Below are 22,377 nucleotides of genomic sequence, written 5' to 3' on the forward strand. Positions count from 1 at the left end.
TGGGTGATGGGGTCGGGCAGTGATGTGGGTGATGGGGTCGGGCAGTGATGTGGGTGATGAGGTCGGGCAGTGGTGTGGGTGATGAGGTCGGGCAGTGGTGAGGGTGATGGGGTCGGGCAGTGATGTGGGTGATGAGGTCGGGCAGTGATATGGGTGATGAGGTCGGGCAGTGGTGTGGGTGATGAGTTCGGGCAGTGGTGAGGGTGATGAGGACGGGCAGTGATGTGGGTGATGAGGTCGGGCAGTGATGTGGGTGATGAGGTCGGGCAGTGGTGAGGGTGATGGGGTCGGGCAGTGATGTGGGTGATGAGGTCGGGCAGTGATGTGGGTGATGAGGTCGGGCAGTGATGTGGGTGATGAGGGCGGGCAGTGATGTGGGTGATGAGGCGGGGCAGTGATGTGGGTGATGAGGTCGGGCAGTGATGTGGGTGATGAGGTCGGGCAGTGATGTGGGTGATGGGGTCGGGCAGTGATGTGGGTGATGGGGTCGGGCAGTGATGCGGGCAGTGATGTGGGTGATGGGGTCGGGCAGTGATGTGGGTGATGGGGTCGGGCAGTGATGTGGGTGATGGGGTCGAGCAGTGATGTGGGTGATGGGGTCGAGCAGTGATGTGGGTGATGGGGTCGAGCAGTGATGTGGGTGATGGGGTCGGGCAGTGATGTGGGTGATGAGGTCGGGCAGTGTTGTGGGTGATGGGGTCGGGCAGTGATGTGGGTGATGGGGTCGGGCAGTGATGTGGGTGATGGGTTCGGGCAGTGATGTGGGTGATGGGGTCGGGCAGTGATGTGGGTGATGGGGTCGGGCAGTGATGTGGGTGATGAGGTCGGGCAGTGATGTGGGTGATGGGTTCGGGCAGTGATGTGGGTGATGGGGTCGGGCAGTGATGTGGGTGATGGGATCGGGCAGTGATGTGGGTGATGAGGTCGGGCAGTGATGTGGGTGATGAGGTCGGGCAGTGATGTGGGTGATGAGGTCGGGCAGTGATGTGGGTGATGAGGTCGGGCAGTGGTGTGGGTGATGGGGTCGGGCAGTGATGTGGGTGATGGGATCGGGCAGTGATGTGGGTGATGAGGTCGGGCAGTGATGTGGGTGATGAGGTCGGGCAGTGATGTGGGTGATGAGGTCGGGCAGTGATGTGGGTGATGGGTTCGGGCAGTGATGTGGGTGATGGGTTCGGGCAGTGATGTGGGTGATGGGTTCGGGCAGTGATGTGGGTGATGAGGTCGGGCAGTGATGTGGGTGATGGGGTCGGGCAGTGATGTGGGTGATGAGGTCGGGCAGTGATGTGGGTGATGGGTTCGGGCAGTGATGTGGGTGATGGGGTCGGGCAGTGATGTGGGTGATGGGTTCGGGCAGTGATGTGGGTGATGGGATCGGGCAGTGATGTGGGTGATGAGGTCGGGCAGTGATGTGGGTGATGAGGTCGGGCAGTGATGTGGGTGATGAGGTCGGGCAGTGATGTGGGTGATGGGTTCGGGCAGTGATGTGGGTGATGAGGTCGGGCAGTGATGTGGGTGATGGGGTCGGGCAGTGATGTGGGTGATGAGGTCGGGCAGTGATGTGGGTGATGGGGTCGGGCAGTGATGTGGGTGATGGGGTGGGGCAGTGATGTGGGTGATGAGGTCGGGCAGTGATGTGGGTGATGGGGTCGGGCAGTGGTGAGGGTGATGAGGTCGGGCAGTGATGTGGGTGATGGGTTCGGGCAGTGATGTGGGTGATGGGGTCGGGCAGTGGTGAGGGTGATGAGGTCGGGCAGTGATGTGGGTGATGAGGTCGGGCAGTGATGTGGGTGATGGGGTCGGGCAGTGATGTGGGTGATGGGGTCGGGCAGTGATGTGGGTGATGAGGTCGGGCAGTGATGTGGGTGATGGGGTCGGGCAGTGATGTGGGTGATGAGGTCGGGCAGTGATGTGGGTGATGGGTTCGGGCAGTGATGTGGGTGATGGGGTCGGGCAGTGATGCGGGCAGTGATGTGGGTGATGGGGTCGGGCAGTGATGTGGGTGATGAGGTCGGGCAGTGATGTGGGTGATGAGGTCGGGCAGTGGTGAGGGTGATGGGGTCGGGCAGTGATGTGGGTGATGGGGTCGGGCAGTGATGTGGGTGATGGGGTCGGGCAGTGATGTGGGTGATGAGGTCGGGCAGTGATGTGGGTGATGAGGTCGGGCAGTGATGTGGGTGATGGGGTCGGGCAGTGATGTGGGTGATGGGGTGGGGCAGTGATGTGGGTGATGAGGTCGGGCAGTGATGTGGGTGATGGGGTCGGGCAGTGGTGAGGGTGATGAGGTCGGGCAGTGATGTGGGTGATGGGTTCGGGCAGTGATGTGGGTGATGAGGTCGGGCAGTGATGTGGGTGATGAGGTCGGGCAGTGATGTCGGTGATGGGTTCGGGCAGTGATGTGGGTGATGGGGTCGGGCAGTGATGTGGGTGATGGGGTCGGGCAGTGATGTGGGTGATGGGGTCGGGCAGTGATGTGGGTGATGGGGTCGGGCAGTGATGTGGGTGATGGGGTCGGGCAGTGATGTGGGTGATGGGTTCGGGCAGTGATGTGGGTGATGGGTTCGGGCAGTGATGTGGGTGATGGGGTCGGGCAGTGATGTGGGTGATGGGTTCGGGCAGTGATGTGGGTGATGGGGTCGGGCAGTGATGTGGGTGATGGGTTCGGGCAGTGATGTGGGTGATGGGTTCGGGCAGTGATGTGGGTGATGGGTTCGGGCAGTGATGTGGGTGATGAGGTCGGGCAGTGATGTGGGTGATGAGGTCGGGCAGTGATGTGGGTGATGGGTTCGGGCAGTGATGTGGGTGATGAGGTCGGGCAGTGATGTGGGTGATGGGGTCGGGCAGTGATGTGGGTGATGGGTTCGGGCAGTGATGTGGGTGATGGGTTTGGGCAGTGATGTGGGTGATGAGGTCGGGCAGTGGTGAGGGTGATGGGTTCGGGCAGTGATGTGGGTGATGGGGTCGGGCAGTGATGTGGGTGATGGGTTCGGGCAGTGATGTGGGTGATGGGTTTGGGCAGTGATGTGGGTGATGGGGTCGGGCAGTGATGTGGGTGATGGGTTCGGGCAGTGATGTGGGTGATGGGTTCGGGCAGTGATGTGGGTGATGGGCACTGGACTCTTTTATTGTCCTGTTCTTGTGTTCTTAGAGAAGCCGGCGGTTATATCCAAACCCCTTGAAGATAAATCCACCATCGCCGGAGAGGACGTCGTACTGAAATGTGAACTCTCCAAGGACGACACAAACGTGAAGTGGTCTAAGGATGGGAAAGTTCTGAAGAGAAGTCAGAAGTACGAGATCTGCCAGGAGGGGACGGAGACCTGGGTCATAATTCATGAAGCCTCCACCAAGGATTCTGGAGAATACGTCTGTGAGACGACCATCTCCAAAACCAAAGCCTCTGTGCAGGTCACAGGTGAGGATGGGGGTGGGCGGCCTCATGGCTCAGTTCTAACATTTGTAGCTTTTCAATGTTTTTTTTAGCAACCAATCAGATCGTTTCTTTCATTTTTAACAAGGCTTCTGCATAATGAAAGAAGTGATCTGATTGGTTGCTATGGGCAACTCAGCAACTTTCCCTCTGGACTGGTTTTGATAAATCTCCCCCATAGAGCACACATCACTGCAGTGCTGGGGTTGGCAGCCATGACGCCTCTTTTTGGGGGCCTGCACTAGAAGTGGGTCTGTAGGACTTGTCTTGCATTGGTGTTCAATGGTGGGAGTGTCTCTGAGGGACAGTTTATGATGCAGCAAAAGGCCTATCAGAGTAGATGTGGATCCCTTTGGGGCGCAGCCAATTTGGCCTGGGGCTAATGGAGTCTAAGGCATTCCCAGAGCCCGAGCAGAGTTAAAGGCATTCCCAGAGCCCGAGCAGAGTTAAAGGCATTCCCAGAGCCCGAGCAGAGTTAAAGGCATTCCCAGAGCCCGAGCAGAGTTAAAGGCATTCCCAGAGCCCGAGCAGAGTTAAAGGCATTCCCAGAGCCCGAGCAGAGTTAAAGGCATTCCCAGAGCCCGAGCAGAGTTAAAGGCATTCCCAGAGCCCAAGCAGAGTTAAAGGCATTCCCAGAGCCTGAGCAGAGTTAAAGGCATTCCCAGAGCCCGAGCAGAGTTAAAGGCATTCCCAGAGCCCGAGCAGAGTTAAAGGCATTCCCAGAGCCCGAGCAGAGTTAAAGGCATTCCCAGAGCCCGAGCAGAGTTAAAGGCATTCCCAGAGCCCGAGCAGAGTTAAAGGCATTCCCAGAGCCCGATCAGAGTTAAAGGCATTCCCAGAGCCCGAGCAGAGTTAAAGGCATTCCCAGAGCACGAGCAGAGTTAAAGGCATTCCCAGAGCCTGAGCAGAGTTAAAGGCATTCCCAGAGCCTGAGCAGAGTTAAAGGCATTCCCAGAGCCCGAGCAGAGTTAAAGGCATTCCCAGAGCCTGAGCAGAGTTAAAGGCATTCCCAGAGCCCGAGCAGAGTTAAAGGCATTCCCAGAGCCCGAGCAGAGTTAAAGGCATTCCCAGAGCCCGAGCAGAGTTAAAGGCATTCCCAGAGCCCGAGCAGAGTTAAAGGCATTCCCAGAGCCTGAGCAGAGTTAAAGGCATTCCCAGAGCCCGATCAGAGTTAACCCCTTAAGGACCACAGGTTTTTCCGTTTTTGCACTTTCGTTTTTTCGTCATCACCTTCTAAAAATCATGACGCTTTCAATTTTGCACCTACAGACTCATTTATGGCGAATTTCCAATTATAAAAATGACACCCTATATTTATTCTGTAGGTCCATACGGTTACAGTGATACCCAATTTATATAGGTTTTTCTTTATTTCTCTACTTTCTCTACTATTCTATACTTTCAAATTATAACTACATGCACCAAAATTTGTATTTTTTAAATTGTCTTCTTCTGACCCCTATAACTTTTTTTTTTTCCGTATACGGGGTGGTTGAGGGCTCATTTTTTGCGCTATTATCTGAAGTTTTCATCGGTACCATTTTTGTTTTGATGGGACTTTTTGATCGGTTTTTATACATTTTTTTCACAGTATACAAAGTGACCAAAAATACGCAATTTTGGGCTTTGGTATTTTCTTACATATACGCCATTGACCATGCGGTTTAATTAACATTATATTTTTATAGTTCGGACATTTATGCATGCGCCGATACCACATATGTTTATTTTTATTATATTTTTATATAGAATTTGGGAAAAGGGAGGTGTATCAAACTTTAAAAAAGAAAGGGGTTAATGTGTGTTTTTATTTTTTTTACTTTTTATTAAACTTTTTTTTTACACTTTATTAATCTCATTAGATTCCTCCTACAGATTCTTCATACAGATCAATGTGGTTCATAGAACCACATTGATCTGTGTGATCTGCGATCCATTGATTAAGGCTGGTGCTACCAGGCTTTATCAATGGGATAGCGGGGACAACCGCAGCAGCAGAGCTACCTCCACAGTGGATAGCCCCCCTGCGATCGTGCTGCTGGACCACCAGGGAGTGTTCACAGCTTCCTTTAGACTAAAGGGTTAATAGCCGCCCGCAGCGATCGCCTCATGTCGGCTATTAATGCCGGCCCGCAGCTACAAGAATCAGCTGGGGGCCGGCCGGTATGAAGCGGGCTCGAGTCGGGAGCCTGAGCCATACCCGGTTAACGGCACATTGACAAGTATACATGTCCATTGTCGTTAACCAGTTAAAGGCCTTCCCAGAGCCCGAGCAGAGTTAAAGTCATTCCCAGGTCTGTGCTGCAATGAACCCCTCCAGTGTCTCTGCTAGAATCAGCTGATCGTCCTACAGCACATAATTGAAGGAGAAGACATGGCTCATAGATGGACAGAAGGTCTATAGGATACAGAAGCCTGGAACGTTGTCTTAAGAGCAAGAAACCACCCGTGTAGGTGGACATTCCCGACCTGTCCTCCTCCTGTCCTCCTCCTGTCCTCCTCCTGTCCTCCTCCTGTCCTCCTCCTGTCCTCCCCCTGTCCTCCTCCTGTCCTCCCCCTGTCCTCCTCCTGTCCTCCTCCTGTCCTCCTCCTGTCCTCCTCCTGTCCTCCCCCTGTCCTCCCCCTGTCCTCCTCCTGTCCTCCCCCTGTCCTCCTCCTGTCCTCCTCCTGTCCTCCCCCTGTCCTCCTCCTGTCCTCCTCCTGTCCTCCTCCTGTCCTCCCCCGTCCTCCCCCTGTCCTCCTCCTGTCCTCCTCCTGTCCTCCCCCTGTCCTCCTCCTGTCCTCCTCCTGTCCTCCCCCTGTCCTCCCCCTGTCCTCCCCCTGTCCTCCTCCTGTCCTCCTCCTGTCCTCCCCCTGTCCTCCTCCTGTCGTCCCCCTGTCCTCCCCCTGTCCTCCTCCTGTCCTCCCCCTGTCCTCCTCCTGTCCTCCTCCTGTCCTCCTCCTGTCCTCCTCCTGTCCTCCCCCTGTCCTCCTCCTGTCCTCCTCCTGTCCTCCTCCTGTCCTCCTCCTGTGTGTTACCTCAGGCATCTGGATCTTGGATTTGAGGCTGGTGCTGGGTTTTGTACCAGTTTTACAGCCCTTGTGCATTGATCCTTGGCTATAGTGACCCTCTCACTGTATCAAGCCTGGACTGGGTTGGAGATTGTTGGGTCCGCAGGGTGGAGGGGACATTGTGTGGGGGGTCTTATTTCTCTTTCTATGGTCAGAGATCAGGAACAGATCAGTGATGAAGCAGAAGGGACATATGACGTAACCCCTTGTGTATTTATATCTGCAGAGAAACCCAATAGATTCATTAAGGAGATTTCAGACGTAAAGTCGGAGGAGGGGGAGGCCGCCGTCTTCACCTGTGAGTGTAAGAGAAGCCCCCTCACCATAAAGTGGAGGAAAGGTATCACTGAGCTTAAGATGTCCAAGAAGTACGAGCTCAGCCAGAAAGGGAATGTCCTTAGCCTTACCATTAATGACCTGGAGAAGAGCGACAGCGACACTTACATATGTGATATCGGAGACGCCCAGACCAAGGCCTCCCTCACCGTCACAGGTAAGAACAGTACTGCTGGTACCAGACTGGTACACTCCCAATACTCTATTAATACACTCCCAATACTCTATTAATACACTCCCAATACTCTATTAATACACTCCCAATACTCTATTAATACACTCCCAATACTCTACTGGTACACTGCCAATACTCTATTAATACACTCCCAATACTCTACTGGTACACTGCCAATACTCTATTAATACACTGCCAATACTCTATTAATACACTCCCAATACTCTATTAATACACTCCCAATACTCTATTAATACACTCCCAATACTCTATTAATACACTCCCAATACTCTACTGGTACACTGCCAATACTCTATTAATACACTCCCAATACTCTACTGGTACACTGCCAATACTCTATTAATACACTCCCAATACTCTATTAATACACTCCCAATACTCTACTGGTACACTGCCAATACTCTATTAATACACTGCCAATACTCTATTAATACACTCCCAATACTCTATTAATACACTCCCAATACTCTATTAATACACTCCCAATACTCTACTGGTACACTGCCAATACTCTATTAATACACTCCCAATACTCTACTGGTACACTGCCAATACTCTATTAATACACTCCCAATACTCTATTAATACACTCCCAATACTCTATTAATACACTCCCAATACTCTATTAATACACTCCCAATACTCTATTAATACACTCCCAATACTCTATTAATACACTCCCAATACTCTATTAATACACTCCCAATACTCTACTGGTACACTGCCAATACTCTATTAATACACTCCCAATACTCTACTGGTACACTGCCAATACTCTATTAATACACTGCCAATACTCTATTAATACACTCCCAATACTCTATTAATACACTCCCAATACTCTACTGGTACACTGCCAATACTCTATTAATACACTGCCAATACTCTATTAATACACTCCCAATACTCTATTAATACACTCCCAATACTCTATTAATACACTCCCAATACTCTACTGGTACACTGCCAATACTCTATTAATACACTCCCAATACTCTACTGGTACACTGCCAATACTCTATTAATACACTCCCAATACTCTATTAATACACTCCCAATACTCTACTGGTACACTGCCAATACTCTATTAATACACTGCCAATACTCTATTAATACACTCCCAAAACTCTATTAATACACTCCCAATACTCTATTAATACACTCCCAATACTCTATTAATACACTCCCAATACTCTACTGGTACACTGCCAATACTCTATTAATACACTCCCAATACTCTACTGGTACACTGCCAATACTCTATTAATACACTCCCAATACTCTATTAATACACTCCCAATACTCTATTAATACACTCCCAATACTCTATTAATACACTCCCAATACTCTATTAATACACTCCCAATACTCTATTAATACACTCCCAATACTCTACTGGTACACTGCCAATACTCTATTAATACACTCCCAATACTCTACTGGTACACTGCCAATACTCTATTAATACACTCCCAATACTCTACTGGTACACTGCCAATACTCTATTAATACACTCCCAATACTCTACTGGTACACTGCCAATACTCTATTAATACACTCCCAATACACTACTGGTACACTGCCAAGAATCTGCTGATATACTGCCAATACTCTGTTAATACACTGCCAATACTCTATTAATACACTCCCAATACTCTATTAATACACTCCCAATACTCTATTAATACACTCCCAATACTTTACTGGTACACTGCCAAGAATCTGCTGATAAACTGCTGTTAATCTTCTGAAACACTGCTGATAATATGCTGGTACACTGCCAATACCCTACTGGTACACTGCTGATACTCTAGTGATACACTCCTAATACCCTTCTGGTACAGTGCTAATACTCTAGTGATACACTCCTAATACCTTACTGGTACACTGCCGATACTCTAGTGATACACTCCTAATACCCTTCTGGTACAGTGCTAATACTCTATTGATACACTCCTAATACCCTTCTGGTACAGTGCTAATACTCTAGTGATACACTCCTAATACCTTACTGGTACACTGCCGATACTCTAGTGATACACTCCTAATACCCTTCTGGTACAGTGCTAATACTCTAGTGATACACTCCTAATACCCTTCTGGTACAGTGCTAATACTCTAGTGATACACTCCTAATACCCTACTGGTACAGTGCTAATACTCTAGTGATACACTCCTAATACCCTTCTGGTACAGTGCTAATACTCTAGTGATACACTCCTAATACCCTACTGGTACAGTGCTAATACTCTAGTGATACACTCCTAATACCCTTCTGGTACAGTGCTAATACTCTAGTGATACACTCCTAATACCCTTCTGGTACAGTGCTAATACTCTAGTGATACACTCCTAATACCCTTATGGTACAGTGCTAATACTCTAGTAATACACTGTAGTATTTTACCGTACAGTTTTACCTGAATATGCATTTCCAAAGGAGCATTTTGTAACATCACCTTGCAATAAATATTGTTTATAAGGTTGGAGATCACTGCTTTTGTGCTAGGATTATCTGGACCTTCTCAAGGTGGGTATACACTGATTGTCCCCTTTATTAGAGCCTGCCCCTTAGTAGTATGTTGGACCTTCTTTGGCCCTCAGAACTACAGCAGTCTACCATAGCATAGATCCCACGAGCTGATGAAATCTTTCTGCAGGAATATGGGCCCTTGCAGACCGGATCAAATCTTGCCGTTCTCCATTAGATTGAGGTCCTGACATGCTCTGAGCTGCCCATTCTGCTAAGAAAGCAAAGAGAACTCACTGTCATGTTCCTAGAGTAAATCCAGAACTACTCTTGTGGATGATGCTTTGTCCTTCTACCATAAAGGAAACAGCTGCCATGAAGGGATGAGCTCGGTCAACACAATGTTTAAATCAGTTCCACTGTCCAGATGCCCATCCACAGAGGTTCCTGGGTGTACTAGGAAACCTATCCTCACCAGCTTGTAATGTTGACATTGGATCCATCTGACCAGGTCATGTTTCTCTATAGAGATCTGGATCCATCTGACCAGGTCATGTTTCTCTATAGAGATCTGGATCCATCTGACCAGGCCATGTTTCTCTATAGAGATCTGGATCCATCTGACCAGGCCATGTTTCTCTATAGAGATCTGGATCCATCTGACCAGGACATGTTTCTCCATAGAGATCTGGATCCATCTGAATAGGCCATGTTTCTCCACAGAGATCTGGATCCATCTGACCAGGTCATGTTTCTCTATAGAGATCTGGATCCATCTGACCAGGTCATGTTTCTCTATAGAGATCTGGATCCAGCTAACCAGGTCATGTTTCTCCACAGAGATCTGGATCCATCTGACCAGGCCATGTTTCTCTATTGTGATCTGGATTCATCTGACCAGGACATGTTTGATATAGAGATCTGGAACTATCTGACCAGGCCATGTTTCTCACAGAGATCGGATCGATCTGACCAGGCCATGTTTCTCCACAGAGATCTGGATCCATCTGACCAAGCCATGTTTCTCTATAGAGAGATCTGGATCCATCTGACCAGGCCATGTTTCTCCACAGAGATCTGGATCCATCTGACCAGGACATGTTTCTCTATAGAGAGATCTGGATCCATCTGACCAGGCCATGTTTCTCTATAGAGATCTGGATCCATCTGACCAGGCCATGTTTCTCTATAGAGATCTGCATTGATCTGACCAGGCCATGTTTCTCCATAGAGATCTGGATCCATCTGGCCAGGCCATGTTTCTCTATAGAGATCTGGATCCATCTGGCCAGGCCATGTTTCTCTATAGAGATCTGGATCCATCTGACCAAGACATGTTTCTCTATAGAGATCTGGATCCATCTGACCAGGACATGTTTCTCTATAGAGATCTGGATCCATCTGACCAAGACATTTTTCTCTATAGAGATCTGGATCCATCTGACCAGGACATGTTTCTCTATAGAAATCTGCATCGATATGACAAGGCCATGTTTCTCCACATAAATCTGCATCCATCTGACCAGGACATGTTTCTCTATAGAGATCTGCATCGATATGACAAGGCCATGTTTCTCCATAGAGATCTGAATCCATCTGACCAGGCCATGTTTCTTCACAGAGATCTTGATCCATCTGACCAGGACATGTTTTTCCAAAGAGCTCAAGATCCATTTGAAAGGACATGTTTCTTACAGAAATATGGATCAATCTGACCAGACCATAGGCCATGTGTCTCCACAGAGATAGATAATGAATCCATCTGACCAGGCCATGTTTCTCCTCAGAGATCTTGACCAGGCCATATTTTTCAATATAGATGAGGATCCATCTAACCAGGCCATGTTATTCCATATGGATCTGGATCCATCTGACCAGGCCATGTTTCTCTACAGATATCTAGATCCATCTGACCAGGACATGTTTATCCACAGAGATCTGGATTCATCTGACTAGGCCATGTTTCTCCACAGAGATCTGGATCTATCTGACCAGGACATGTTTCTCCACAGAGATCTGAATCCATCTAACCAGGCCATGTTTCTCTACAGATATCTAGATCCATCTGACCAGGCCATGTTTCTCTACAGATATCTAGATCCATCTGACCAGGACATATTTCTCCACAGAGATCTGGATCCATCTGACCAGGCCATGTTTCTCCACAGAGATCTGGATCCATCAGACCAGGCCATTTTTCTCTATAGAGATCTGGAGCCATCTGACATGTTTCTTCACAGAGATCTGGATCCATCTGACATGGCCATGTTTCTCTATAGAAATCACAATTCCTCTGCAAGGAAATGTCTCTCCACAGACATCGGGATTTATCTGATCAGGTCATGTTTCTCAACAGTGATCAGGATCTGTATGAAAAGGTCATGTTTCTCATAATGATTGGATCCATCTGACCAGGCCATGTTTCTCACAGAGATCTGGATCTATCTGACAAGGAAATGTTTCTCACAGAGATCTGGATCTATTTGGCAAAGACATGTTTCTTCACAGAGATCTGGATTCATCAGACCAGGCCATGTTTCTTCAGAGATCTGGGTCCATCTGACCAGACCATGTTTCTCTATAGAGATCTGGATCCATCTGATCAGGTCATGTTTCTTCACAGAGATCTGGGTCCATCTGACCAGACCATGTTTCTCTATAGAGATCTGGATCCATCTGACCAGGCCATGTTTCTCTATAGAGATCTGGATCCATCTGACCAGGCCATGTTTCTCTATAGAGATCTGGATCCATCTGACCAGGCCATCTTTCTCCACAGAGATCTGGATTCATCTGACCAGGCCATGTTTATCCACAGAGATCTGCATCCATCTGACCAGGCCATGTTTATCCACAGAGATCTGGATCCATCTGACCAGGTCATGTTTCTCTATAGATATCTGCATCCATCTGACCAGGCCATGTTTCTCTATAGATATCTGCATCCATCTGACCAGGCCATGTTTCTCTATAGAGATCTGGATCCATCTGACCAGGCCATGTTTCTCTATAGAGATCTGGATCCATCTGACCAGGCCATGTTTCTCTATAGAGATCTGGATCCATCTGACCAGGACATGTTTCTCCATAGAGATCTGGATCCATCAGACCAGGTCATGTTTCTCTATAGAGATCTGGATCCATCTGACCAGGCCATGTTTCTCTATAGAGATCTGGATCCATCTGACCAGGCCATGTTTCTCTATAGATATCTGGATCCATCTGATCAGGACATGTTTCTCTATAGAGATCTGCGTCCATCTGACCAGGTCATGTTTCTCTATAGAGATCTGGATCCATCTGACCAGGCCATGTTACTTTATAGAGATCTGGATCCATCTGACGAGGCCATGTTTCTCTATAGAGATCTGGACCCATCTGACCAGGCCATGTTATTCTATAGAGATCTGGATCCATCTGACCAGGCCATGTTACTCTATAGAGATCTGGATCCATATGACCAGGCCATGTTATTCTATAGAGATCTGGATCCATCTGACCAGGCCATGTTTCTCCTCATAGATCTGGATCCATCTGACCAGGACATGTTTCTCTATAGAGATCTGGATCCATCTGACCAGGCCATGTTTCTCTATAGAGATCTGGATCCATCTGACCAGGCCATGTTTCTCTATAGAGATCTGGATCCATCTGACCAGGACATGTTTCTCTATAGAGATCTGGATCCATCTGACCAGGCCATGTTTCTCTATAGAGATCTGGATCCATCTGACCAGGACATGTTTCTCTATAGAGATCTGGATCCATCTGACCAGGACATGTTTCTCTATAGAGATCTGGATCCATCTGACCAGGTCATGTTTCTCTATAGAGATCTGGATCCATCTGACCAGGCCATGTTTCTCTATAGATATCTGGATCCATCTGATCAGGCCATGTTTCTCTATATGTTACAAGGACATTCTTCTCCTCAGGTATCTGGATCCATCTGACATGGAAATGTTTCTCACAGAGAGCGTATTTATCTGACAAGGCCATGTTCTTTTTCTTTAGCCCTATAGAGTCTCGTCTTTGTGTTTCCCTCAGACACAATAGGGGAGATTTATTAAAACCTGTCCAGAGGAAACGTTGCTGAGTTGCCCATAGCAACCAATCAGATTGCTCCTTTCATTTTTCAGAGGCCTTTTAAAAAAAATGAAAGATGCGATCTGATTGGTTGCTACGGGCAACTCAGCAACTTTACCTCTGGATAGGTTTTGATAAATTTCCCCCATTGACTCTTTAGCTGGCCTTCTGCTATTGTAGCCCATCTGTGCTAATGAGCAGTAGGTTGTGTGTTCAGACTTGTTAGTTGGACACCAGCATTGTATTTGGCTGCAGTTTCCTGACTGTGCTGACATCCTCTTCTGAACTATCTTGGTGAAGTTTTCTCTGTCCACAGGATACATTTTTGCTGGATCATGGCCCCGGCTAGTCTAGTACCAATGACCAGACCTCGCTTCAATTTGCTTAGTTCCCTGGAGTTTCCCATCTATTGGGGATTCCCCCTGAGAGCCCAAAAAATCTTATCACTGAATTCTATGCTATTCTTTAGGTTCTTGGGTCTAATGTCTATAGATAGAAAAGATCCAACCGTGAAAGGCCGACAGGCTCTAATTAAAGGGGCATTGAGTGTAAAGTCTACTCTATAGGCAGATGTTTTCTGGGCCACGTAAGGTTTACAGGGTGTACAGGTCAACTAAAGTTGGTGACCGGGGATAATGGCGGTGTCTATGGTACAGTCCACAAGCTGTGCCATCTCCTCACCTTTTTGTAGTCATGACAGAATAATTAGTTGCAGATCTTCTGTAGATTCCCACAATCATAATGTCTGTAGGTGTCACCACGTACATGCACAATGTCCACCCCTGATATGTGTGACCTCTGTTCCAGAATAACTGCATGATCTTCTCTACTAGCTTGTCACTGTCTATAAAGCTTTGCTTATTGGTGTCATTGATGTCCTAAGGAAGCTACGTATTGGATCTTACCATGACCATACAAAGAATGGAAAGCAACAAAGAACGGAGAAGCCATAAAGGGCCAGTCACTCTCTTTAGACCATTGGGTTTCAGTTTATCAACTCTCTATGTTCATTTTAGGACACAAAGTTCTTATAGTAGAAGACCTGGAAGATGCTGAAGCTATTGAAGGAGAATCGGTCACTTTTAAGTGTAGGATCTCTCCGGCATATTACCAGAAAGTACAATGGTTCCTGGATAAAACCCCAGTGCATAACAATGAAGTCAATGAGATACAAGCTGTTGCAGGGGGCTATCACACACTGACTCTCAAGCAGTTGGGTGTGAAAGACTCTGGGATGGTCACATTCGAAGCTGGGAACCAGAAAACATCTGTAAAACTTTTAGTGAAAGGTAATGATGTGTAAATGGGGATCTTCATAGGTTTTACAGTAAGTCATTGTAAAGAACCTCAAAGAATTATGTTATCCATCGTGAAGTCGAAAACTGAAAAAAGCGAAACTATTTGGTATTGAGTAAAAGTTCTCCGTAATGGCCCAGATCTGATGGGGAGTCACACAATTAGGAATTAGTTAAATCTGTAAATTTATTTAATGTTTTGTGGACTTTTTAGACAATTTAATATATAGCCTCTCTAATTCTGTGGTTGGCCGAATAATTTGAACTAGAGATGTAAAATGAATCTTTAAAAAAAAAAAAAAACAAGACGCACTCTACATCTGTCATCTCATGTTCTTCTAGAAAAGCCTTCAGTCACCACTTTGGAGGTATATATGGGGGACAGTGCTACGCTTTACTGTAACACCTCAAAACCCAGCAAGACGGTCACCTGGCTCAAAGATGGGAAGGTACTTAGAAGCTCCTCCAAGTATCACATATCTAGATCTGGATGTGACCATCAGATGGTCATACGTGATGCAACTGATCAAGACCGTGGCACTTATGTATGCGAATACGGGACAGGGACAGCTAGCACAGTGCTTGAAGTGAAGGGTAAGGCCAACCCTGGAGAATGTTTTTCATTAAAACTTCCACTAATCACAGGTGGGAACTCAGCAGATATTTGCAACGCAATAAGACAAAGTAGGGTTAATGGAAGCCAAACTCACCTTAAGAAGCAACGGGTGGGTACTGGAAACCCAATTGGTTTTTCCAACCTGACGTCTGGAGCTGCAGCAAAACCCAGAATGATTCAATGACTCTTCATACGCTCATTGATTAGTGATGACTGAGCCTCTCTATATGGAGACAAGAACGGCACTCACCAAGAGGGACATCTTCACTAAATGCAAAAAAAAAAAAAGTTTTGAGAAATTCAGTTTTTGAAATAATTTGTGGAAAAATGTAGATAATAGAGCCTGTAATTTCTGCTTCCGTGTTGCATTCTCTGTTAAGTTCTTACACGATTCTTCTATAATGTTGATACATTGTGACACTTTAATCCAAGGAACATGAAGATTCTCATTGTTTACTAATCCTGATCACAGATCCGAAATAACCTTCATCTAATAACATGCTCAGCAATTCCTCCACCTGCCATGTCCACACCACAAGGCTTCCTGCACCCGTCTGCATGAAATGTTATTTGTGTCTCTGAAATTTAGGGGCATCGTCCAGGATACAATGGGGCAGGTTTCTTGTCTGTTCAATGTCGTAATGAAATGGGTGAAACAACTCAGAGATTGTTATATCTGCCCATTACATTTATCTTTTCCATGTAATTAGGAGGACGTGTGATGAATTCTGTTTACAGTACCTAATCTTCTTCTCATATAACAAAAAGATTTCAGACCAAGTAACCAAAGATGAATGTCATATCTATTCTCATGTTAGCAAAAAGCCTCTTAATCCTAACAATCTCCCCAGACCCCTCTGTCCCCTCCAGATGTCTCTGTTGTCCTCAAGGTTCCTCTGTCCACCTCTCCAGACTTTTCCTCCTACAGACTACTCTGTCCTCCTTTTCCTTCAGATCCCTTTTTCCTCCTCTTTCTCCAGACCCCTCTGTCCTCCTCCAGACCTCTGTATTCTCCTCTGACTCCTCTGTCCTTTCCAGGCTTCTCTGTTCTCGTCCAGGCTCCAATGTCCTCCTCCAGACAACTCGTCCTCCTCCAGACCCTAGACTAGACCCATAGACTCCTCTGTCCTCCTTCATACACCTAATTCCTCCTTCAGAGTCCTTCATTCTTTCCATACTCGCCTACCCTCCTCTGTCCTCCTCTGTCCTCTGTCCTCCTCCTTCAGACTCCTCTGTCCTCCTTCAGACTCCTCTGTCCTCCTCCAGACCCCTCTGTCCTCCACCTCCAGACTCCTCTGTTTCCCTCCAGACTTCTCTGTCCTTCTCCAGACTCCAATGTCCTCCTCCAGACCCCTCTGGCCCTACACCAGACTCCTCTGTACTCCTCTAGACTTTTCTGTGCTCCTCCATACTCCTCTTTCCTCCTTCGGAATCCTTTGTTCTTTCCATACTCCCCTACCCTCTCCAAATTCCTCCTGAACCCTCTGTCCTCTCCAGACCCCTCTTTTCCTTTTTAGACGTTTCCCTACGTTGACAAATTGAACTTGGTGGAGTCCACCATGCTTGATCTTGCCTTCCCCCATCATCAGCTATAACTTTGGTGTCTTTTGGATCTTGTCTTCAATCTGGTGTTTCTCTTTTTCATGATACCTGGTCCTGGGGTATAGCTTCTGTGTCCTAGTTTATTACTGCAGTCCTCAGAAATGATTTTGGGAACCATGAGGCCAGGACTATGAGCACATGGTTCCTCCTCATCCAGCAGGGAATATGAATGTATCTGATAACATGGACATCCTTAATCTTCCAGCTGTACAAGCTTTCTTCAGACGTGAAGTGCAGAGCACAGAGGCAGAGGAAGGAGCCACAGCGACCTTTACTTGTGAAGTCTCCAATGAGAAAGCTGCGGTGCAGTGGAAAAAGGATGGAGAACTACTGAGGTCCAGCAATAAGTATGAGATGAAGATGAAGGATCTTAGAGTGGAGTTATTGGTTCACAATGTGGTGAAAGAAGATTCTGGAACGTATACTTGTGAAACCGGGGAACTGACTTCTTCTGCAACGTTAACCGTGAAGGGTAAGTTTACAATACCACATCGGGCATCTCTCTGTAATGCAACTAAATAATGTAATAAAATGTCTTCACTCTGTTCTCAGCTGTCCAGGTCTTGTTTAAAAAAGGTCTCCGTAATGAGAAAGCCAAGGAGGGCGGCACGGTGAAGCTACACTGTGAGCTCAGCAAGTCCGGGGCCCCTGTGAAGTGGACAAAAGATGAAGAAGTCATAGAGAGCAGCGACAAGTATGACATCAAGCAAAAAGGGGCTGTGGTGGAACTTGTCATTCTACATGCTAAACCAGAAGACTCTGGAGACTACACGTGTGACACCGGAGACAAGAAGAGCACATCTCATGTGACCATAACTGGTAAGAACCAATCACATATCTTGCTAACCCTTCCAGACTCCATTGTCCTCTCCAGACTCCAGACGCCTCTGTTCCCCTCCAGATTTCTCTTTCCTCCTCCTCCAGACTCCTCTGTCCTCCTCCAGACTCCTCTGTCCTCCTCCTCCAGACCCCTCTGTCCCCCTCCAGACTCATCAGTTCTCCCCCAGATTCCTCTGACCTTCTCTAAACTCCCCTGTCCTCTCCAGACTTCTATGTCATCTTCATTTTCCTCTGTCCTCCTTCAGACCACTGTGTCCTCTCCTCCTCCAGACCCCTCTGTTCCCCTCCAGACTCCTCTTTCATCCTCCAGACTCCTCTTTCCTCCTCCAGACTGCTCTTTCCTCCTCCAGACTGCTCTGTCCTCCTCCAGACTGCTCTGTCCTCCTCCAGACCCCTCTGTCCCCCTCCAGACGCCTCTGTCCTCCTCCAGACCCCTGTCCCCTCCAAACTTCTCTGTCCTCCTCCAGACTCCTCTGTCCTCCTCCAGACTGCTCTGTCCTCCCCCTCCAGATCCCTTTGTCCCCCTCCAGACCCATTTGTCCCCTCCAGACTCCTCTGTCCTCCTCCAGACTCCTCTGTCCTCCTCCAGACCCCTCTGTCCCTCTCCAGACTCCTCTGTCCCTCTCCAGACTCCTCTGTCCCTCTCCAGACTCCTCTGTCCCTCTCCAGACTCCTCTGTCCCTCTCCAGACTCCTCTGTCCCTCTCCAGACTCCTCTGTCCTCCTCCAGACTCCCCTGTCCTCCTCCTGACTCCTCTGTCCTCCTGCAGACCCCTCTGTCCCTCTCCAGACTCCTCTGTCCTCCTGCAGACCCCTCTGTCCCTCTCCAGACTCCTCTATCCCTCTCCAGACTCCTCTATCCCTCTCCAGACCCCTCTGTCCCTCTCCAGACTCCCCTGTCCTCCTCCTCCAGACTCCTCTGTCCTCCTCCTCCGGACTCCCCTGTCCTCCTCCTCCAGACTCCTCTGTCCTCCTCCTCCAGACTCCTCTGTCCTCCTCCTCCAGACTCCTCTGTCCTCTTCCTCCAGACTCCTCTATCCTCCTCCAGACCCCTCTGTTCCTCTCCAGACTCTTCTTTCTCCTCCAGAGTCCTCTGTTCCTTTGAACCCATTTAATATAGAACTTCAGTTATGTTTTTTGGCATTTTTTACTCTCATTTGACTTTATTTTTTTTGTATTATTATACTGTATTTTTTATGTCCCATTACACATTAATACTTCATGACTCCTGTGACTACATACGTGACACTGCAGACTATAGGAGCACTTCTCATATGGTCATCACTACAAACAACTAATACACTCTCCCCTGCCATCATTGTACCAGACACATGGACTCTCATCCGATGACATTATGACATGCAGGACACTTGGTATTGGATCCAACACTTGGGGAAAGGTTATGTAATCATTGTGTCATATATATCGATTTTGTGATGAGAACTAAAGTTCATTGGGGGACACAGATACTGATGGGGTATATGCTCTCATCACTAGGAGGTGCTGACACTATGGAAAAAAAAGCCGTCTCCTCCCTGGAAGGATATACCCGCCCACTGGAAGGGAGGCAATCAGTTTTAGCTAGTGTCAGTAGGAGGCAAGACACATGTCTGGGAGCTTGCCAGGCCTGGTCTATTATTTTCGTTTTTATTTTCCTATTGCTCTTAGTCAGCACGTCGGGAGCCGCTCTTACTATGCGTCGGGAGCCACCATCACCTCATCTCTGCGCCCGAGTCTGCCGTGTGGACCCAGCGAGTATGCGCACCCACGCCAAGTTAGGACCGTTGTTGTGCTGCAAAGGCGTTTTGCCAGTGGCCCCTTTCCTTCCCCTTGCCCGCTCAGCGGAGGGGTTTTTGAATGGCGCACATACTAGAGCACTTCCTCCTTTCCAGGCAGGCAATTCTGCGCCAGTTTGTGCCGCACGCTGTCAGCATTAGGCCCCGCCCCTTCTTCCTCCCCCGCACTGCCGCCTACTGGCATTCTGCAAGGAAGGGTTCATTTTAACCCTGCTCTGCTGCCTACACTTAGGCTTGCCTCAGCAGTTAACAAATACAAATAAATAAATAAATTATAAATAAATCAATAAAAAAAACGAAAAATTAAAAGAAATTAAAAAAAGTCTGCGGCGTGGCAGCCTCTCTGTACAGGAGCTTCTGTCAGCGTCCTGCAGAATACAGCCTACTGCAAACATTTTCAACTCCATATAGGAGTGTTCATTAATGTTCTGGGACTGTGCTGCATTTATTTTAATGCACTACATGGGACCTTTTTATAACAGTATTTTCAATAAACGTGACATAATAATAATAAACACTAATAAGGCGGGCTATCTTCTAAAATAGGGGTTTTATACCCCGTCACCTAGGTAACTCGGTGACTAGGGTTTGGTGTATTTAGTTGTTATATACCCCTCTCCCATCTTGGGCTCTTTTGGTTTTGTTACTTTTGTTGCTGTGGTCTCAGTTCTCGGACCGCGCCGCTGTCACTGCTGCTTCTATCTCCTTTGCTGCTGCCAGCCTCTATAGGCATTTCAACCCTCTGCCTTCTGTCCAGAACGTCCCTGTGGGCCGTTTTGTGCCTGGGTTTCTCCCCAGTACCTGACGGCAATGCCGGTCTGGGGCGAGGAGCATGGCGCTGCCTGATCTCCCACATGCGACAACGGGGCACGAAGCATAGAGTATGGACCCTCAACCCCTTATCTCCAATGGCCAGTGCATGGAGGTTGTACCATGGGTCCGGGTCCCCCACTGGCCCTGCACACCTTGCTATGGCAGCCTTGCATGATGCAGCGGGGCCTAATTCTGGCAGTAGACTTCGAGGACGGTGTCCACTTTGAAGCATGCTGCCCTCTTGTTGACATGTCGGATGGAGTTAGTGAACTCTCCGGTTCTGGCGTAATGCCGGTTTTCCCGCAATCCTCTGCAGGATTCCTAGTAGGGGCCATCTACTCGCTTGGGCGAGTGCGGTCCCCAGAATGGGCTACAGCTCCCCCTCCCCTGTCCGCCCCAGGTCCCACGTGTCGCCTGCCAGGGCTTCTGGGCGAGATCCTGTTTCCCGGCCACCGGCTCTCAATCTGGTTTGCCATGGGACGGGTTCCTGGTACTTTGTTTGCTACCCTGGGAGCTAACAGAGTCTAGCTTGACCCATGGATCGGATGCGGAGCAGTTCTCTCGCACAGCAGACATGGTGGATGGCTTGATCATGGTAATCAAGGGCACCTCACACCTACAGGACCCTGAGACTGTGGACCCCTTTTCCAGTAGTCTCCTTCCACTGCTCTCGTCAGTCTTCTAAGACGTTCAGTTCTCATGCTGAATTGACGGGTTCTGGACGCGGCCTGGAAGCATTCGGAACTTTGTTTTCGGAAGGGTTCGGGACTACAGACTACACCCGTGTCTTCCTGCCGGGTCTCCAAGTGGACATCTCCCCCTGGGGGATTCTGCGGTGACCTGTCTGTCTATTCTGCCACTCTTCCCCTGGCCTGAGTTGGTCCTACGACAGACGTCTTGTGACCCTCTCTAATACTGTCTCTAGGCAGCTGGTTCTGCCTTTCCTTTGATTTTCGCCTTGATCTGGTTCGCCAAGGTGTCCTCGGCGGAGCCTCTGAACTTCCCCATGGGATCCTCTCAGGTGCCTCACTCTGCAAATTTGCTCTGCAACTGCGGCAATTTTTCTATGAACTGTTTTTTTTTTTTTGCTACGCCAATTGATTGCCGTTAGGGGCACAGGGCTGACCTGTCTGTGCTGTGGTCAGACTGTGGTTTGTACGTTTTCAGCCGGTGCCCCATCACGGGCAATTGCGTATACAGCTTGCTTTTCCATCCCTCACTATTAGTGTGGGCAGACTGTTAGTCTCACACCGCCAGGTCGATTGCATAGCTGCCGCTCCTGCGGCCAAGGTCCAGGTCCTGAGGAGTAAACCTGTGGGTTCATGAGACCCTTTCCCTGACAGAAAAACTGTGTTCTGCGCTCCTGTCACACACTTCCTGCGCCACAGCTGGTGTTAAGATACCCCGCTGGCGAAGTTGGGTTTCACATGGGTGGCCCCTCATGTCCCATGGACCCTATACTTTCCACAAGAGACTGCGGGGTCTCTGTTAGGTCGCCCATCTCCGGCCTGTCACACCCACCTCTGAGGTTCGATAACCCACTGACAGTGTGAGGGTTTGAAGGATTGGCCCTGAGTGTTCAGTGATCCCTTTACCAATTAGCCAGTCTATGTCTGTCTGCTTGGTTTCTTTATTCTCCAGGTCACCTACCCATACCTGCTGCACAAGCAGCTGTTATCCGGTAATTCGCCTTCCGTGTCAGGTTCCTGAACAGTGGCTCTGTGTGTTTCCTTGATCTTCATGCAGTAAGCCAAACTGTGTCTGCATGGTTCCCCATGCCCCTTCCATCCTACAGCTCCTGCATCTGTACTTGCAGTTTTGGTGCCTTGCGGCATGCCCTTGGTGGC

The 22,377-nt window shown here is 48.4% G+C and overlaps 1 protein-coding gene across 1 annotated transcript in view; it reads left to right on the forward strand.

Moving 5' to 3' along the window:
- OBSCN (obscurin, cytoskeletal calmodulin and titin-interacting RhoGEF) overlaps nucleotides 1–22,377 on the forward strand; it is a 577,179-nt gene that overhangs the window by 120,410 nt on the left and 434,392 nt on the right. The window contains 4 exon segments of the mRNA XM_056518694.1: nucleotides 3,149–3,415; nucleotides 6,708–6,974; nucleotides 17,288–17,554; nucleotides 17,635–17,901. Of these exon segments, the coding sequence (XP_056374669.1) occupies nucleotides 3,149–3,415; nucleotides 6,708–6,974; nucleotides 17,288–17,554; nucleotides 17,635–17,901 (1,068 nt within the window).

Source organism: Hyla sarda, chromosome 5 (genome assembly GCF_029499605.1).
Source record: "Hyla sarda isolate aHylSar1 chromosome 5, aHylSar1.hap1, whole genome shotgun sequence".
Classification (NCBI taxonomy): domain Eukaryota; kingdom Metazoa; phylum Chordata; class Amphibia; order Anura; family Hylidae; genus Hyla; species Hyla sarda.